This window comes from Tamandua tetradactyla, chromosome 7 (assembly GCF_023851605.1).
Source record: "Tamandua tetradactyla isolate mTamTet1 chromosome 7, mTamTet1.pri, whole genome shotgun sequence".
In the NCBI taxonomy this organism is placed as follows: domain Eukaryota; kingdom Metazoa; phylum Chordata; class Mammalia; order Pilosa; family Myrmecophagidae; genus Tamandua; species Tamandua tetradactyla.
In genome coordinates, this window is record NC_135333.1 from 58,337,288 (window position 1) to 58,357,519 (window position 20,232).

Here is a 20,232-nt window from a genome sequence, read left to right on the forward strand (position 1 = left end):
ATATACCAAATATATCAATGTAAGGTATGGAATTATAGGCAATTTTTTTGTCTTTACAAGAGTGTAGTTGTTTTTCTTGAAAAAGGATTTTTTGTTGTTATTAAAGTTTCACTTCTTCATATATAGGTCCACCACAAAAATATAAATAACCAAAGAATATAAACAGTATCTCTCAGTAAGCAATCACAATCTCTACGTTCTCCCTATCAAATATCTTATGATGTTCACTGTGGCTGGCTTTTAAGTAATAAATAAATAGCAATATTCAGCCATACAGGGAGAGTTATAGTGGCAAGAAGTCAAAGCTGGTACAATCTAACAAAAATGAAAAATCAATCCATGTTTATTATCTCAGTTGACAGGCATACTTTCTGTAGCAGAACACGCAGCAGTAGAGGGAAGATTAAAGAAAGAAAAGCTGCAATGAGTGTACTTCAATGCAATGCTATTTTCTTTCCAATTCTTGAATAAAAATACTAGAATATGAAAAGTTTCCGCATCATGAGTCAGTAGAGTTGGATTCATAACCAAAGAACCTAAGATAGTAAGAAAACTAGAACAAAAGTGATAAAACAAAACAAGGCCATAAAAGCAGGTCTTCAATAGCCCAACAACCTTTAAATCAGTTTTCCTACTGTTTGGGTGACATTCTAATTTCATGATTCATTTATACTGGACTATTTGAGGAAATTTAAGAATTTCTGAGATTGTCAACTACAGGTGCCACATGAAGCTGTAAAAACGTAATAACATATTAAGGAAGCCAGTTATGCTAAGGTCTGGATGTTATAAGGATAAAGAAAGCAATGATTTCTTATTTTGAATATTTAAATCAGACAATGAACACTACTTCCTGAAATCCATCTTCCATAGCTGAAGTATAATCATATTTCATAAGCAGCTACTGGTTTTTTTTTTTTTTTGCCACTTATGCTTAAAAATGGCACTGCAAAAAAAAAAAAATGGCACTGCAGGATGGGGGTGAGAGGAAGATTTATCACTGAATACCCTTTATGCTATTTTGAGTTTTTTAAAAACATGTTCATAGATTAACTATTAAATGAACAAAAAAGTTTTGTTTGTAAAGGAAAGAAAAAATAGCATGTATCCCTCTGATACGTGCTAATGTCTTTGGTGAGAACTATATTTAGCTATGATCCGTAAAAAACATTATCATAGATTGATAATCTTCACTTTTTAAAAGAAAAATTACATAAATACACATCTGGGCTTTACCTTAATGAGATTAAAAATTACAACATAACCAGATTTTCCATGATACCATGGTCTTGGATGAAGATAGTCTGAGTATTTGGAAATGTACACACCTATAAAAGTTTAAGATATAGATTAATTTACACTTTAAAAAGATGGTTTACACATATACATATAAAATTCACATGCATGTCTATTTTTAACTGGTTACCTGTAGCTAAATATAAGAATAGGCAATGCAAAGCACTTAAAACAAAGGTGTCCTTAAAGACTCTCACTGACCGACCTTCACAGCAGTAAACTCTGAGAGTGAACACTGGTCAGAGGGGTAATTTTGGTTTAGGAAACTGCCCAGATATAGCCAGGCTTGGTTTAGAGACCACCACAATCCTACCTCTAAAAATTACAAGAAAATGTAATCTTGGTTAACCCACGTTATCATTTTTTAACAAATGCACTAATTTGTCTTTCTTCAAGATTCTTTATTTAGAAAATATATATACCAAATGTCATAATAGTCAGTAAGTCCCATTAACTTCATATGAAACTATGAAGTGTTCGTTATTTAGCAAATTTTGGAAAATGTGTGAATCTCTTTCTACAAATTTTAATTAATCAGAATATACAATTTACATTAAACCATATTATGACAGTCTTCAATGTTAATATGATAAATCTAAATTATCTCACATGTTTACTGGGAAAGGAAAGAGGAAATTAACATTAATTGGGTATGAGCTATGTGCTTCACATGCCATTTTACTAAATTCAAAATGAGCAATGAATTTGTGGTCAGAGAATATGTGGGTTCCAGTTCCAGGTTTTCTACTTCGTAACCAGGAAAGGGTGGCCCAGCAAGGTTTGGGTAACATATACATAAACTACAAGGTTCTCATAAAGATTTAAAAAGATCAATAAACTATAAAACATTATATTATATTATTAATACAAAGTATTATGATTATACACAGAACTATCCATTTCCATATGAGTCTAAGATACAAAATGTACACAAGATGCAATGCTATTTTATTATCAACCTTAGTATATGTGTTTATGAAGAATAGGCATTTCTTAGAAACAATCCAGCTTTTATTTATACCTCTCTGCTGAAGTCAGTCTCTCAAACACTGGCAATAAAATAAGACTGTAGTTGTGTAGGAAAATGTTATTATTTTTAGAAATGCATGCTGAGGTATTTACTTGTAATCAATTCCAAATTCTTCAGCAAAAAATAATAAATAAAATTAAATGAAGCAAACAGTCAAAATTAGGTGATGGGTATATTATACTATTTTCTCTAATCTTTTTATATGTTTGAATCTTTCATAATGAAGAGAGTCGGGTACAAAGAACTAGAAAAGAAAAATGTTACTGGGATTATGAATTTATCCCCTTTAATGTCCTTAAGAAGACGAGCTGAATGTAAATTTTAAAAATTTTATTTTACATAGTTACTATATGACCCAGCAATTTCACTCCTAGGTACATGCACAGGAAAAATGAAAATATATGTCTACACAAAACTTGCACATGAATGTTCATAGCAGTATTATTCATAATAGCCCAAAGTGGAATAACCCAAAGGTCTATCAATTGATGAATGAATAAACAAAATGTGGTATATTCATACAATGGAATATAATTTGGCCAAAAAAGGAATGAGGTACTGATATATGCATGCTACAACATGGATGAAACTTGAAAACATTATATTAAGTGAAAGCAGTCTCAAAGGATCACCTAATATGTGATTCCATTTATAACGAAATGTCTAGAATAGGCAAATTTAGAGACAGAAAGTAAATTAGTGGTTATTCAGTGCTAGAGGTGGGGTGGATAGAAGAGTGACTACTAACAGGTACTGGATATCTTTTTGGTGTAGAGAAAATATTCCAAAATTGATTATGGTAATGGTTGCACAACTTTGTGAATAAACTAAAAAACACTGAATTGTACATTTCAGATGGGCAAATTTTCTGGCATGTGAACTATATCTCAATAAAGCTTTCAAATAAAAAAAAAAATAGTCAAGTCCGATGATCTTTCTCAGTCCTGATATCCATATTCTGTAGCATCTGACACGCCAAATACCAAATCTCAAATACTTCATTGAGATCCTTCCGAATTCTGTGAAACTCCATTTCCTGATTCTACATTCTCTGGCTGCCTTTAACCCTTTTCTCATTCTATCCTATCCACCTCCATCCCCTGTTCCCAATTCAATCCCAAAATTCTGTTGTCATCTACTCCTTTCAAAATTCCTATGTAACAATGCCTTGACTCCAAATGGCACCTCGCCTCTACCCCTTCCCCACTCCCACCCAGACTCCCATTTCAAGTCCTGATTCCTTTACCTACTATTTTACCACCTGCTAGATATCTTCCAGAAATATTTATGGAAATCTCATTATTTTCTCAAAATTAACTCAAAAAGGAATAGTGTGCATTTACTGAGAGCTTACTATGTACCAATTCTTGGGCTGAGCACTTTACATAATCCCATTTAATTCTTACAACACATTAAGGTAGTTTTACCTATTTTATAGACAAGGAAACTGACAGACATTTAGTGCCAACCCATGTTCTTAACCATTAGATTACCTTTCTCTTTTAACTGAATCAGTTCATTTACCAATCTGCTTCTTTCCTTCTGTGTTTCTTTTCCATTAATAATATCAATGTAGTATAAATTGAAACCTTCTATTTGATTATTTCCTCTCTTATTCCTCATTCCATAGTTGCCAACTTTGATCAATTCTATCTATTTTGTATTTCTATTAAGAAATGCTCATTACCACTTGTCAATTTTATTAATCTCTTGGTACTAAAAATACCTTCTTGTGTCTTTTCTAGTGCAACCATCCCTTTAAAGAGTTCTCATCACGTAACCCCTGTTGAAAAACCTTAAGTTGTAGACTCTAAGCTCATTTGTATATTTAAAGTTCTGATTCTAAAGATTATTATCTGTTTGTCATTAACTGAATTTGACTTTTATATAAGTATCTCATGAAGTAAACTAAACCTCATTTCGTCTTATAAAAGAAGAGATTCTTTTTTTTTTTTTTTTTTTGGCTTGGGCAGGCTCTGGGAATTGTACCTGGGTCTCCGGCATGGCAGGAAAGAACTGTGCCACTGAGCCACTGTTGCCTGCCCAAGATCCTTTTTTTATGGACTTACCTTTGGCTGGATCACCCAGAGTGGTAATAGCACTGCTGCCAACACACAGTCCACGCTGACATACCAATCTGGCCTTCAAACAAAAGATAATACTTTGCTTATCATGGCCAGTCTTTGGAGGCAATGAAATGCTATACTCTATAAACTTTAAAATAAATATAGAATCTACATACTCCATGCATTCATAGCACAAAGCAAGTTTATATAAATCAATCATGTTTTAGTTACTGGTTCAAAGTATTTAAAAAATTTTACCATTTCTGTTAACAAAACTGTTACCAGCAAAATTAAGACTAGTCCTCTCTTGAAGATTTCCTTTCTAATTACAGCTTTGGTAGTCATTAAGTTTGAAAATATCTTACCTCCAAATATCTTTTTTAGTATGAACCAATAGAATATCTTATTTGGATTTAGATGATTAAGTAAGTTAAATACATAAATGCTTCCAGTCTTATTTGGATTTAGATGATTAAGTAAGTTAAATACATAAATGCTTCCAGTATTATAAAACAACTCCCATATGTTAGTTAATTATTCTTTAAGCAAATCTACCTGTGTTCCTTACAGATCACTAACCCAACCAAAGTTTTACTTTTTAGTTGCTTTAAGTTTCAATTATAGATATCTAGTATTACTAAGATTATCTCTAGGAAGTTATACACATCTTTGGAGACATTCTGCACGCAGCAATTTTCTTCTCCCACAACTAAGTACAAGCGACAAAATGGATACTCAATCTTCAAAGACAGGTATGAAAAAATTCCAAGAAACAAGAATGCTGAAACTGACCACCTTATTTCACCAAACCATATGATTCAAACTTAAAAAATCTCCATGGGAAACAAATCTATGTAAAGAATGACCCAGAATGGAGAAATTGCTATTCAATCCATTAAAAGGCATTGCTAACTGGAGAGACCTGTATTAAACCATAAGCTTACAAATATATGTATGATAAAAGTACAGAGGAAGTATGAAAAATGTAGAAATCAAATCTCATGTTGAATTTCTGTCATCAAACTAAGTACTAGAAAAGACAGTACTTACAAATCTTAGAGATTACAAATCTTACAAATCTTAGAGAACTGAAATACAAATATTTTAGAATAGTGACATCATTAATTTTGTACATTAATACCACAAAATTAATTTCCTACATCCTAGTTCCCTTACCTGATTTTCAGTTTCAAACAGAAGAAACCCGTAAGTTTCTTGAAGTTCTTCCTGAGTATAATCACTTGCTTTTTTTTGCTGGTAAAAAGTTTTGTACTGTATAAAGAGAAAATGACCAAAAGCTATAAACAAGCTATTTTGCCTGTAAATTAATTTTAAATTTGTATCATTTGAATTCCTCCTGTTAAAAAAAAACTAATGAAATTTATCATTTTTCTATTCCCTAGTATTTATTATTACCCTCCAAGAGACTATTTATTTCCAAGGATCTTTGATCTCATCTGAAATGTGATAACTAAAAAGAACTAGGCTTATATACTCAAAATGATGGGACTATTTTTTTAAACTAAAATAAAACTAACTCACACACAGTGTGTACCAAGCACCTCACCTCATTTAAGAAAATGTCATTTTTCACCAAAGTCACTTGACTGTATTGAAAACCATGCTCAGATGCAGAGTCCAAGTAAGAAGTATGGAGAATTGAAACTGCCCTCTGGAAGACAGAGTCTGAACTCAAGGACACTGTCTCAAAAACTGTAAAACACAAACAAAAATAATGCAACTGTTTAAGATAGTCAAAAGATGGGGTTAAATAAAAGTGGCACACTAAATATCACTGAACACTTTTCCTATTTCACTCCCGTACACCAAGAAATTCATAGTATTATGACTATCATATATGTACAGCCTTAACTATCTTAAAAGACTTCTCATGTGAAGAAAATAATCTAAAAAAACTACAGTTGAAGGTGAATAACTTTTAATACAAGAGCTAAAACACACCCTGATAGATCCTTATGCCTTTTGGTTTAAAGCTGTGCCTCTATATTTGGTAAGCAGACCCAACTGTAGTGTCAAGCTGCAGTTAACCATCTCTTAGACCACTGTTTCTCAGCCTTTAGTTTTTTAACCTACGTCACATTCTGATGAACTTACACACTTCTCATCTTCTCATCAAATCCCCAAACAAGTCAATAGATTATTTTTTAAGGGATTTACCATTGCCCACTCATCAGACACATAAGAAATCATTGTATCTTTCGGGATTCCTCATCAGCCAAGAAAAACACTTTATTACTTTTTTAGAAAAGTGCTTTTTTTCAAACCATATCCATGTGCTATCCCAGAGATTCTGACATATGCTTCTCATAAGAGGCATGTTTCCTAACTGAAAACTACTGATCCAGTTTAACAGTGTTCTTGGTTGACCCTTTGTGCCTTTTGATTTCACAGCCTTCACTTTGGCAAGAACTGAGCTTAACGAATGATTTTAACATTTAATCATTTAGATTATATACTCTATTTGTATTTTCTCTTTACCAAGGTTGGGAAGGGGGTACATAGGCATTATTCATAAATGATTTACATATTATTGGAAGTTTAACATACAGTATAAGTAAGAGTACAAGAACATGACCTCCTACTTCTACCAGAACTTGGTCAACTACGGTAAAGTTTAAAAGTTAATGGAAAAAATCTCTTTTGTAGCTCAGATGTAGCCTTTCTTTCTCTAAGCCCAATTCTGCACGTGAAACCACTGCCTTCCCCCCTACATGGGACATGACATCCAGGGATGAAAATCTCCCTGGTGGCATGGGAGATGACCGCCAAGGATGAGCCTGGCCCTCATAATGGGGTCAACAATGCCATCCTGATAAAAAAGGGGAAAAGAAGTGCAACAAATAAGGCTCAGAGAGTTCAAATAGAGTCCAGAGGCTACACTGGAGGTCACTCTTACGCATGCTTCAGTTAGACATCGCTACCTATCATAACTTGCCAAACCCCAACCAAAACCATTCCAACCAATCCTAAAGAATATCTAGGGCATTATATATAAGATTCTACAAAGGTTCCATGCACTACGGTAACTTTTCAAAACCTACAACCTCCAGATGGATCCTTGGACCAGGTAAGTCCTTAAATGCAGAAGGGCTAGCCCTTCCAAAACATCAACTAGTTTCATTCCCCAATCCCACATTATCGACAGCCCCTTCCAACATGAAAAATTTAGAATGGGCATAGTCCAAATACCCCTAAACAGTGGGAGAAAGATCAAAGGTGTTAGTGGAGTTATACAGAAAAGGGTGGGTTTAACAAATACTATGACTGCTGAATCATTATACTGATATTATGCTGTCATTTATTTTAGCCTCTAGCACCTTAGAGCAACTAGAAATGAAAACCTAAAATTATGGAAGTATAACCCACACCAAACTCTGAAATCTGTTCTACAACTAATTGTTGTGATGTATTTTGAAATTTACTGCTTTTATGTATATATGTTATTTAAAAAGAAGGAGGAGTATAACAGAAGATGAGATTTAACAAATAAGTATGACTGCCGACTTTTTATATTGATACTTCTGTTGGTCTCCAGTGTCTTGGAGCAGCTAAAAGAAAAAATTGTGGAACTATAATCCATACCAAACTTTAAAATCTGTTCTATAACTACCTGTTAAAATGTACTTGGAAATTTACTGCTTTTTTGTATATGTTATATTTCATAATAAAAAAATTTTTTAAGTTAATGAAAAAAAGCATTTTAATTAAAATTAATTTACCAACAATAGATTTAAAAAAACTAGTTTACTACAAAAATGAAAACAAAAACGTCAATAAAACTAATTTGGACTACAATTGTCCTTTTAAATTTACTTTTACTTTTGTCCAGTTTCACTTTCAAGTTCAGTATCAGTATACAGTACTGTAAAAATATGATACTCTGAATAGACTCAAATAGCATAATAGTCGTAACAGTTAAAATTACAGCTTCTTTTGAGGGGCTATATTATTCAAAACACACAGGGAAGGTTGAACATCTATAAATTCATTTTAAGATGCCACTGACATAATAACCAATAATCAACGTAATTTTCAAAAATCTAACCAAGTATTTTCTGAGACCCAATATTTGAGAAATATGTTGCTGACAGTGAAAAAAACAAAAGTTGTCATAACTTTGGAAATGCACATCCTGTGATTATCAACTTCTCTAAATTCTGCAAGATATTAATAGGTAGGCATAGCTTTTAAGTTTAGAAAGCACCAAATACCACAAATATCCCCATTTCTGAGCATCACAATGCACAGTAATAAACTGAAAACTCTGGAAACAGTGCAATTAAAAAAAAAACTAACTTTTTTAACACAGTGTTTCTTAAATACATATAGTAAGAGAACCCTTTATTTATACCACCATGGGGACATACTGTTCCAGAGGTTATAAAAAGCTAATGATTTAACACATCAAGGAGGAACAAGTAGCAAATGAATTATTCTGTGCTTATAAATTTTTAGTCTCAAAGCTATTTATTTTTTTAAAAAATGCTCTTCCCTTATGTAATCATTCTCCAAATAGCAGCATATTTTATAAAAGCAATAATATTATGGTTATAAGGAAAAGCATGAAAAAAGCAAAGTTAATTGAAAACCAGAGCAAATTTTATGGTTAGAAGGAAAAGCACAAAAAACACAAAAGCTGTCTGAAAGCAAGAGCAAATCTGGAATCTTTCATGACTTCATAATAAATGACTTCAATGACACTCTCAAGAAGGCACATCAGTTTCCTGCTTTATAAATGAGGAAATGGATGAAACCTTTATCTAGAAAACCATTTGATACTCTCGTCTCTACAAGACATAGCTTCATTAAAGAGCCTAATTAATATTCGAACACGAACAATATGAGCACTCAATAAATGACTGGTTCCATTTTTGCTGAACAATACACATGCTTTCTTCAAACATGTAAGGTTATCAGAGCATTAAGAAAATGAAGAGGAAGCTATTTCACAAAGAAACCTAAAATAAAAAACAACCAACCAACAAATAAACAAAAAAGAAAGGTAAAACAACATCCAAGAATATAACTTGAAAACTACCTGTCTGTAAAGTGTAAAGAGTATATCTTAGGGCTTGATTGATCAATGAAGAGCATTTGGAGAAAGTTTAAGTTCAGTCTTAACTAGCTCCAGAAACTGAGTTAATATTTTCTCCTGTAGCACCCGGCTCTAGGCACATTTCTCTGCTATTTTTGGATTCAGCCTTGTAAATTAAGTTTGATACAGATCAGATTCTGCTTTAAGTGAAGTGCCTCTGTCAATCTCTCCTTCTCCTCAAAATCCATCACAGAGTTGCTAAGTGTGTCTGGGGCACTTTAGTCTCTTTCTAATGTCTAATAAGAGGGATAAGAAAATTATAAACCAATTTCCAATGCTGTGCCACAGGCATCTGTTTTCCATTACTTAAAGCATCTGGTCTGAAAGTAGATGATGTTATGATCTTATTTCCACAACCTTAGGTATCACAATAATTTCAACAAAAGCTAACCACTTCTACATCTCCCCCAGAACATTTAGGATAGTATGTCTTGTTTGTGCATTAAGCAATGGCATTAATCAAAGGCAGAAACACTCAGAACCCAATAATATGACTGCCATTAAAGGCCCTTATTAGTGCTCCCTATACAAGCATTGCAACCTAACTTACATTAATATCATCAATGATATTATACAGCTAGTCTAAGTATACCATTTATTAGTTATTGGAGGAAGAGACCTTTCCTTAATCACCTCATCCTAAATATTTTTATTTTAAGATATTAAAGCATTGCCAGTTTGACAGATAATTTTTTAGGAGTACAATATGGTAAGACCTAAAAAAACTTAAATGTGTATTCCTTATAACCATTCCATTTCTAGGAATGTACTCCTTAGAAATACTTGCACAAGTACACAGGATATATATCTACAAGGACATTCCATGCATCAGCATCAATTATAGCAACACTGTAAACAACTTAAATTGCCACCAACAGAAAACACTTTGCAAATATTAAATAAAAGCAAGGCAAATCTGTCATACTCTGCAGGAAAAGATCTAGAAGAATGGGAAACCAAACTGCAACAGTGGTTACACCAATGGTTATTGAGATCTGGAAGTAGATAAAAGTGATTACTACATTACATTTTACTACAATTTAGGTTTTTCTCACACAAACATGTATTACTTTTATTATTTAGAATATGTCAACGTAAAAGAAATACAAAGAGAGGAATCTGACAATTTTCCTTGAACAGATACCTTTTATGATACAATTTGAAAACGTAATCACCTATAGTGTTTAGACTAATGATCATAAAAACATTTGTAGCTATTGGGAATTATAATATAAAAAGTCCTTTCATTTTATATGATCTAAATTAAAATTCAAAAAACTTAAATATTTTATCGTTCTACTTTGGATTCATTAGAATAACTTATAGCACTTAGTTGAATACCCACTCTTTTCTGATATGAACCCTGTCTCGATCTTCTCTATGAGAGAATGTAGCTGGGAGGGTGGTCTTAATTCATTTTCACCAAGTATACCCCCAGAATTCTTGTCATAGTCCTGTTCTCTGTTAATGTCATAAATGCTAAAATAAAAAAAGAAAAAAATTACATCATAAAATGAATAGTTCTATTAGTGGCATATGTACTATATAAACAAGTGTTTACTGATGATCTATTTTACATTACCTATAACTCTATGTCTATTACCTCCTTTTGACAAATCTCCACAGTTAAGCGCTAAATTTGCTCCACAAGTAGAGCAAATTCTACAAGCAGAAAACACACACTACCTGAAATGCTTTTCCTCCAATATTCTTTAACTTCTAAAAAAAGAATTTGTCCACAGAGATAAATTATGCTGACAGGAATCATTTGCCCCATGGAAAAAACATCTTTGAAAATCTTAAGTAGAAATTACAGATGCACACCCACTCTGTGGCTGGAAATAATAACCAAGTAGAGCACAATTAAATAAAATCTTTCCCTACTTCCCCAAATTAGCACTATACAATTCTTCTATTTATTAAAACTATTAGAGATGACTACAAGGTATCCAGTACTACTACATCCTAGACTCACTGAGACAGATGATAAACAGTTTACAATGAAAGAGCTCTTACAATACAAAACAAATAATGTAAAGAAATAATAAGTACTACAAATGTGTAGAAGTATCTAGCACATAATTTAGTTAGGCATAATGGTACAAATAACCAATTTCATGGGATAGGGATGTCAGAGAATAGGTTTCATAGTAGCAATGATACCTGAAATCTGAGTAGGTATTCAAATGATAAGGAAGCTGAAAAGGGGCACTAGTGTGTATGTTTTCTGGGCAGTACAAATAGTAGGAGGAAAGGCAGAGTTATAATAATATACTTTAGAAAATGCAAATAGTATAATATGAATGATAAAGGAAGAGGGGAGAAGAATAAAATAACAACACAGAAAGATAATTAAAAATTTCAGTTTTTGTCACGAGCCTCAGAATGCTAAACAATTATTATCTGAAGAATGAAGAATTCGATGATGTGCTTAACAAAAAAATAGCATACATAGTTTGATAGTATCTTTTTTTTCAAAAAGGATTTGAAGCAGAATTATGTAGATATATTCAAGATTCTTTAGAGAAAGTAGCTATATTGATGATATTCTTTCATTAAGCAAATAGATTATCTCTGTCAAAAGGGGAGAATCAAATTGAGATCAAGAGACTAGGATCCTAGTGCTGATTCTGCCACTAACTTGTTCTGAGATCTCAGTGGGATGATTTTGTTGAATGCACTGAAACAATAAATAAACAAAGCTAAAAAATAAATAGCACAAAAACAGTCATGATTGCAAGGAGCAACTGATCAATCCACACATACAGTAAAAGATTTTAACCCAAACTTACAGAAAATGAGAGAGCAAACCAACAAAAAAATTAATTATGAAATGTCAAGTTTAAGTCGTAATTTTTTTTTAAAGCTTGCTTTACATGTAGAATTCTGTGCTCAACAATTATTTAAGAGATTTGGTCAGCTATGGGGAGTAACTGGTAGCAAATTAGCCCTCCTCATGTGAACAACCATAAAACAAGAGAAAATATATGAGGCTATTATTTTGCAGGCACTGGAAAACAGAAAGTGGAAGACTGTGCTCCCTGAGTGAAGGGAAATTCATGAGATAGGCCCCAATAACATTCTAGCTCTTTCTTGGGGACAATTTCCAGCACAGTAAACTAAAGATTACTGAACTAGAGCAGAGAAGGGGTCAAAGTTTGGGGTAGCGCAAGCAGGACATGCTAGTGGAGGGAGCTGGGCAGAGTGGGGTGCTCAATAAGTCTGTGGAGGTATTCTGGAAGCCCCTGGCTGAAAACTGGGCTGGGTATATTAAATCAATATAATACTGATAAGAAGATCTCACAAAATTATCACAGTAAGGCTGCTATGGGGTTAAGGATGGAACAGATTAGAGGACAAGCAGTGCCGGGGGATGTGCAGAAACTGATGATTTGATTCTAAAACCTACACAGAAATTTAAAAGGCTTAAAATAACCAATTTTGAAAAAGAACTGTTAATGGACACACACTACCTGATTTCAAGAATTACTACAAAGGTAAAGTAGTCAAGACAGTGTAGCATTGATATAAAGGTAATACACATAGATCAACAGAATCAAAGAGAGTCCAGGTATTGATTTTCAGCAACACTGCCCATATAATTCAATAAGGAAAGAATATCGTTACAACAAATGGTGCTGGAACAACTAAAATGGGAGAAAATGAACCCTGACCCCATTCCTAAACGACAACAAAAATTAACTTGAAATGAATTACAGACCTAAACATAAAAACTAACACTATAAATCTTCTAGAAAAAAAATCATAGGGAAAAATCATCTCAACCAGGAAGTTGGTAAAGATTTCTTAGGACACAAAACCCAGTTACCAAAAGAGAAAAACTGGTAATACACTGGACTTCACAAAATATTAAAATCTTCTGATCTTCAAAAGACATCATTAAGAAACTGAAAAGGCAAGTCATAGTATGGGAGAAAATAACACACAAAAGACTTTTAGCCTGAATATACAAAGAACTCTGAGACACTTCACACAAAAAAGACAATTAATGACAAGTAATAGGAAAATAGTCAATATCATGAGTAATCAGAAATGCTAATTAAAACCACAATATTAGTATTAATTTACACCCACTGGAACAGCTAACATTAAAAAGATTAAAATAGCAAGTGTTGGCAAGAATGAGGAGCAACTGGAACTCTTAAATTCCTGGAAGGAATATAAAATTCTATAGCCACTTGGGAAAATGGCTTATCAGTTTCCTATGAAGTTAAATATTCCTTTACCACATGACCTAATGATTCTGTTTCTAGACATCTATCCAAGAGAAATGAAACATCTGTCCACAAAAAGATTCTACATGAATGTTCATAGCATTTTTATAATAGCCAAAAACTAGAAATAGCCCAAACGTTCATCAAGAAAATGGATAAACTGTGTTCTGTAGTTTATTCAAACTACTACTCAGCAATAAAAAGAAAACTTTTGATACATTCATAAATCTCAAAAACATTAAACTGAAAGAAGTCAGACATAAAAGAATGCACATTGCAGATTTCAATTATATGAAGCTCCAGAACTGGCAAATCTATAGTGATAAAAACCATACCAGTGGTTGCCTAGGGGAGGGGGAAGGGACGCAAAAATTGACTATAAGTGGGGTAAGCACAATACCTTGGGTTTCTTGGATGACGGAAATGCCTCTATTTTTATTGGTGTGGTGAACACATAGTGCATTAGTTGACCAAAATTCACTAAACTGTATGCTTAAAATGTGTTACTTTATTGTATGGAAATTAAATCTCAATAACGCTGATGGGGAAAAAAACAGATATCGTACAGAACACAAACTCTGATCAAAAAGCCAGTAAAATTGTAATGCAACCATAAAAAGCTAATCTTAAGAGCACCATGTTTGGAGAAAAAAAAATCTAAGTCTAGTCAAATAATTCGTAAGCTAAAGAATATATTATAAATTTAAACATCTAGAGCAATAGGTAAGATTCTACAAAAGTTCCATGCACTAGGGTAACTTCCAGAAACCTACAACCTCCCAGATGGGTCTCTGGACCAGAAAAGTCCTGAAACCTAGAGGGCCCAGCCTCTCCAGAACATCACATAGTTCCATCCCCACAGCCCATATTATTGATAGCCCCTCCCAACCTGAAAAAGTTAGAATAGCCATAGCCCAAATACCCCTAAAGAGTGGGATAGAAAGATTAAAGGTGATGGTAGAGTTATACAGAGAAGGTAGGGTTTATTAACAAACAAATATGATTGCTGAATCGTTAAACTGATATTTCTTTTAGCTTCCAGTATCACAGAGCAGCAAGAAGTAAAACCTAAAATTGTGGAATTGTAACCCTTATGAAACTCTGAAATCTGTTTTACAACTAATTGTTGTGCTGTGCTTTGAAAGTAATTGCTTTTTTGCATATGTTATTTTTTAGAAAAAAGGGGAAAAAAGTCTATTGTGATGATAGAAAAAAATTATTCCTCCTGGCCTCCTATATTCTGGAGCAACTAGAAGGAAAAATCTGAGAGGATCATATGGTAGCCCATGACACACTCTGGGATCTGTCCTGTAACTACTTATTGAAGAGTGCTTTGAAAACTACTGCTTTTTTCTTTCTTTGCTTTGTATTTTTTATAATATACAATAAAAAAGTTTAAAAAATTATAACATAAAAAAAGAATATATTATAAATTTACAAGAGTTTGAACTGAATGATAATGAAAACACCATTTACCTAAACTTGTACACATCTAAAATATTACTAGGAAACTGTTTTAAATGTAAACATTACAAAAATATATATATAATAAATTAATTAAAAAATTAAAATTAATGAAAACAAAATAAATGTACACATCATAGAAGAAAAATGTTAGAAAATCAGTGAGATAAAGAGCCAATTCAAGAAGTTAGAAAAAGGAGCAACAGAGTAAATCCAAAAAAAGAGAATAGAAAAGCAGAGCTCAGGGGGAAAATGAACTCTTTGAATAACAATACCGATATATCTCTAGCCAACTTAATCAATGAAAAGGGGATGTGATTTTAGACACTATGAATCATGAAAGTATAATAAAAACAATTTTATCACAAAATTAAAAGCACAAAGTGGCAAAATTTTATAGAAATAAAATAACTTATCAAAGCCTTCTAAAAACAGAAAAACAGAATATACCTACAACTATTAAGTAAGTGACACCGTTGTGTGTTATATACAGTTATGTTTGTCACAGGTATATAAATGTCACATCTAAAAGTTTTCTACATAAAATTTTAACAGAGAATAGGAAAATCTCAACTTTTTAATAAGGCTAGCACAACCTTGATAGCGAAACAAGAAAATGATGGTCTTAAAAGGAAATTTTTAGGCAGCGTCACCAATGAAAATAGATGGAAAGATCTTAAAATATTAGAAAATTGAAACTGGCAATATATAAATAACACAAAACATGATGAAGTAAGGTCTATATCAGAAAATCAAAGAAGGATCAACATTAGAAAATCTATTCACTAAATTCACCATATTAAGAGATTAAAGAAGAAAACACTATGACCATATTTTGGCAGGTATAGAAAAAGCACTTCATAAAATTCAACAGTTAACAGATTATCAAAATTCATAGTTAACAGAACAAAATTCATAGCTAATAGATTATCTTACTTGATAAAAGGACACCTAGACAACAGCCTACATATATATTGGTGGAACATTAAAAGTATTCTCTTTAAAGTTTGAAAGAAAACAATGGTCCCCAATAATACCCATTTTAGTTAATTCTAGAATTTCAGTGTTCAATTCCTTTGCTGAAGTTTCCCTTCTCAAATTATTAGATGGCTGGAGTTTCTTTTATTTGTTTATTTGAAAAACGTTTATGTAGAAAAGACCTGAAACCCTGGACATTCAAAAAGTGTTTGTCAGTAATCTTTATAACCAAGGACAGCATGGCAAATAATCTTTGGCACACTCTTTTTTTCTTTGAATAGCTTGTCTATGTTCCTCTACTGCTTTTTGGTATGTTTATTGACCCACATCTCATATAATCCATACATGGTGTAAAATCAGTGGCTTTAAGGATAAATCACAGAGTTGTGAATTAAACACCACAATCAATTTTAGAACATTTTCATGACTCCAAAAAGGAAAACCCCATATCCCTTAGCAGTTACCTCTCAAACACTCTATCCTTCACCAGATCTATGTAACCTCTGATCTAATTCTGACTCTATTATGGTATGGACTTTTTTTGCCAGTCCAATAATTTTCTCAGAATGTCTTAGTGCTGGGCCAGTTTTCCCTGGAAGATGTGTCTTTTCAATTAGTAGATTCACATCTTCTTTTATTTAAGGAAACAATCTGAATGATTCTTTTACATAGCATAAAATTCACCCATTTAAAGGGTACAGTTCAATGGCTTTTTGCATATTCATACAATTTTAGAACACTTTTGTCATCACCAAAAGAAAATTTGTACCCTTAGCGATCACTCCCTAATACCTGCATCAACCCCAGTCCGAGGCAACCACAAATCTACTTCCTGTCTCTATAGCTTTGTCTTTCCTGAGTATTTCGTACAAATGAAATCATATAATATGTGGTCCTTTGTGATTGGTTTCTTTCACTTCGCATAATGTTTTTTGAGACCCAGCCATGCTGTAGCATGTATGAACACTTCATTCTCTTTTTAGTAAAATATTCCATTGTATGGATGTATCACATTTTTCTGTTAATGGGCATCTGAGTTGCTTCTACATTTTGGCCATTATGAATAACGCTGCTACAAACACTGTATACAAATTTTTGCATAACCATGTTTTCAGCTCTCTAACCATCTGAGGAACTGCCAGATTGCTTTCCAAAGCCACTGCACCATTTTACATTCCTACCCACAGTGTATGAGTCAATTTCTCCACATCTTTGTCAACACTTTGTTATTATCTGTTGCTGTTTTCTTTTCTTATAGCCATCCTACTTGGTGTGAAGCAGTATCTCATTGTGGTTTTGATTTGGAACTCCATGATTACTAATGATGTCCAATATTTTTTCATGTGTTTATTGACCATTTGTACATCATCGCTGGAGAAATGTCTGTTCAGATCCTTTGCCCATTTTTAAACTGGAATATTCTTTTTATTATGAATTTCAGAGTTCTTTAGGTATTCTGGATACAAATCTCTTATCAAATACATGATTTTCAAACAATTCCTCCTATTTTGTGGGTTGTCTTTTCAGTTTCTTAACAGTGTTCTTTGAAGCACAAAAGTTGTCAGTTTTGATGAGGTCTACTTTATGTATATTTTTATTTTATTGCTTGAATTTTGGCATCACAGCCAAGATTTCTTTGACAAATTCAAAGTCATGAAGATTTACCCCTATTTTTTCTTCCAGATTATTAGTTTCCTGAACACAGGAACTTTGTCTCTGTTAATGCTATATTTATTCCCAGTATCCAGGACAATGCCTGGTACAGAATCAGGTTTCAAGAAATATTTGATGAGTGTTGTCGCAGAGGTGGGTGGCAGGCTGCTTCCTAGCCCGTGGAGCCCCAGCGCTTGGACTTGAGTGCAGCTCCGCAGTCCTGACCGACCGCCCCTCTGATCACCGCAGGTCCTTTTGGAATAAATCATGGGATTGAGCTTCAATCAGATGTGGTGGAATATGCCAAGGAAAAATTGGAGAGCTTCATCTAAAATAGTGATAGCTTTGATAATCAGCTCCTATACCTAGACTATCCATCTAAGAGGGAAGCCACAGGGAAAGGCTAGGTCACCTTGATCCCCTAGCAGCTCATCAAAAGAATTATATGGCCAAGTTGGCAAAGGTCCCTGCTGTGAACAAAATCATCTGTCTATCTCAAAATGACAATATTCCAGCATGCACCTATAAAGAAAATCACTGCTAAGATTTCAATTCTGTGAACCAGCCTTTGTGGTTGGTAATTGCCTCCAGAATTTATTGTGGAGCTAGAGTACAGAAAGACTGTGAAAATATTACTAAAAGTCGAAGGCATTCTAGTCATGCCTATAGAGGATCAGTTAACACAAATTATGCAAACTGGACAAAACATTTGGGAAAGTAAAAATATCCTTCTGTTTCAATTGCTCCATTTGTTCAACTAAGTAAGAATGATAATGGCAGATGAGATTCAGTGGTACTCCCCCTGTGTGCTGTACACTTAAGCGTTTGTGGGTAATAAGCTTATTCCTCAGCCTCTAGACAGTGAAGAGGATGAAAAAATGGAAGAAGATAACAAAGAAGAGGAAGAGAAAGATCACAGCGAAGCTATGAAGCCAGAGCAGCCTCCTCAAAACTTACTGAGGAAAAAAATCATAAAGCTGCCCCTTCCTGAATCTTTAAAAGCTTACTTAACATATTTTAGAGAAAAATAACTGAGGTCAAGAAGAAAGAATGCCTACTGATAATTCCTTTGGTCTTGAATATGTAGCATTTGTTAGGAGTTAAAAGAGAAATTATTCTTTCAGAGCAAACTGTAGTGGAAAAAGTGTTAACATGTTTTTGTCTTAGTAAGAAAAACAATGTATTCCATAATTAAAAAGAATCTCTTTTGGACTTCCGGAGAAGATGGCGGCTTAGTAAGACGCACGGGTCTTAGTTCCTCCTCCAGAAAAGCAACTAAAGAAACAGAAACAATACGAAACAGCTCCCGGAGTCACGACAGAGACCAAAAAGACAGCGTACCCCATTCTGGAACAGCTGAACGGGCAGGGAGAATCTGCTGCGGTGAGAGACCCGAGGGGCGCGCGTTTTCCCGGCCGGGGTGGCTGGCGACTGGGGTCCCCTCCACGCACGTGGCTCCCCGGTCTGACTGGGAACGTTGGATAGCGGGGCCCTCCTGTCACGCTTGGCGTTTCGGGCCAGCTGGGCAATTAGGACCGGCACTCTCCCAAGCCGCAGCAGCCAGCGACCCCCGCCTCCACGCGCGGTTTCCCGGGCAGACTGCCGTGCAGACAGACGAGCGCCACGAGCGCCACCTACTGGGCAGGAAAAGAAAAACAGAGCCCAGAGATTTCACAGAAAAAGCTTTCAACCAGCTGGGTCCCACACCCAGGGAAATCTGATCAAATGCCCAGACACCAGCAGAAAATAATGGATGACGCTCGGAAAATTGAAGATATGGCCCAGTCAAAGGAACAAACCAATAGTTCAAATGAGATACAGGAGCTGAGACAACTAATGCTGAATATACGAACAGAAATGGAAAACCTCTTCAAAAACCAAATCAATAAATTGAGGGAGGACATGAAGAAGACATGGGCTGAACAAAAAGAAGAAATAGAAAATCTGAAAAAACAAATCACAGAACTTATGGGAGTGAAGGACAAAGAAGAAAAAATGGAAAAAACAATGGATACCTACAATGGTAGATCTAAAGAGACAGAAGCTACAATTAGTGAACTGGAGGATGGAACTTCTGAATTCCAAAAAGAAACAGAAACTATAGGGAAAAGAATGGAAAAACTTGAGCAGGGGATCAGGGAACTCAAGGACAATATGAACCGCACAAATATACGTGTTGTGGGTGTCCCAGAAGGAGAAGAGAAGGGAAAAGGAGGAGAAAAACTAATGGAAGAAATTATCACTGAAAATTTCCCAACTCTTATGAAAGACCTAAATTTGCAGATCCAAGAAGTGCAGCGCACCCCAAAGAGAATAGACCCAAATAGGCATTCTCCAAGACACTTACTAGTTAGAATGTCAGAGGTCAAACAGAAAGAGAGGATCTTGAAAGCA

The 20,232-nt window shown here is 34.0% G+C and overlaps 1 protein-coding gene and 1 pseudogene across 9 annotated transcripts in view; one reads left to right on the top strand and one right to left on the bottom strand.

The window, feature by feature from the left end:
• TASOR2 (transcription activation suppressor family member 2) overlaps positions 1–20,232 on the bottom strand; it is an 83,697-nt gene that overhangs the window by 41,525 nt on the left and 21,940 nt on the right. For 7 of the 9 annotated variants that reach the window (XM_077169515.1, XM_077169510.1, XM_077169513.1 and 4 more), the window contains exons 2-6: positions 10,854–10,987; positions 5,960–6,105; positions 5,569–5,664; positions 4,396–4,468; positions 1,237–1,328 (exon numbers count right to left, since the gene is read on the bottom strand). Coding sequence is in view for 7 of the 9 variants with exons in the window: in XM_077169510.1 (XP_077025625.1) it covers positions 1,237–1,328; positions 4,396–4,468; positions 5,569–5,664; positions 5,960–6,105; positions 10,854–10,987 (541 nt within the window). In the remaining 2 variants the exon portion in view is untranslated. The remainder of the gene's footprint in view (positions 1–1,236; positions 1,329–4,395; positions 4,469–5,568; positions 5,665–5,959; positions 6,106–10,853; positions 10,988–20,232) is intronic. The other 2 variants (XM_077169512.1, XM_077169518.1) reach the window with 2 other exon arrangements.
• On the top strand, positions 11,443–18,869 carry LOC143689689 (protein-L-isoaspartate O-methyltransferase domain-containing protein 1-like; annotated as a pseudogene).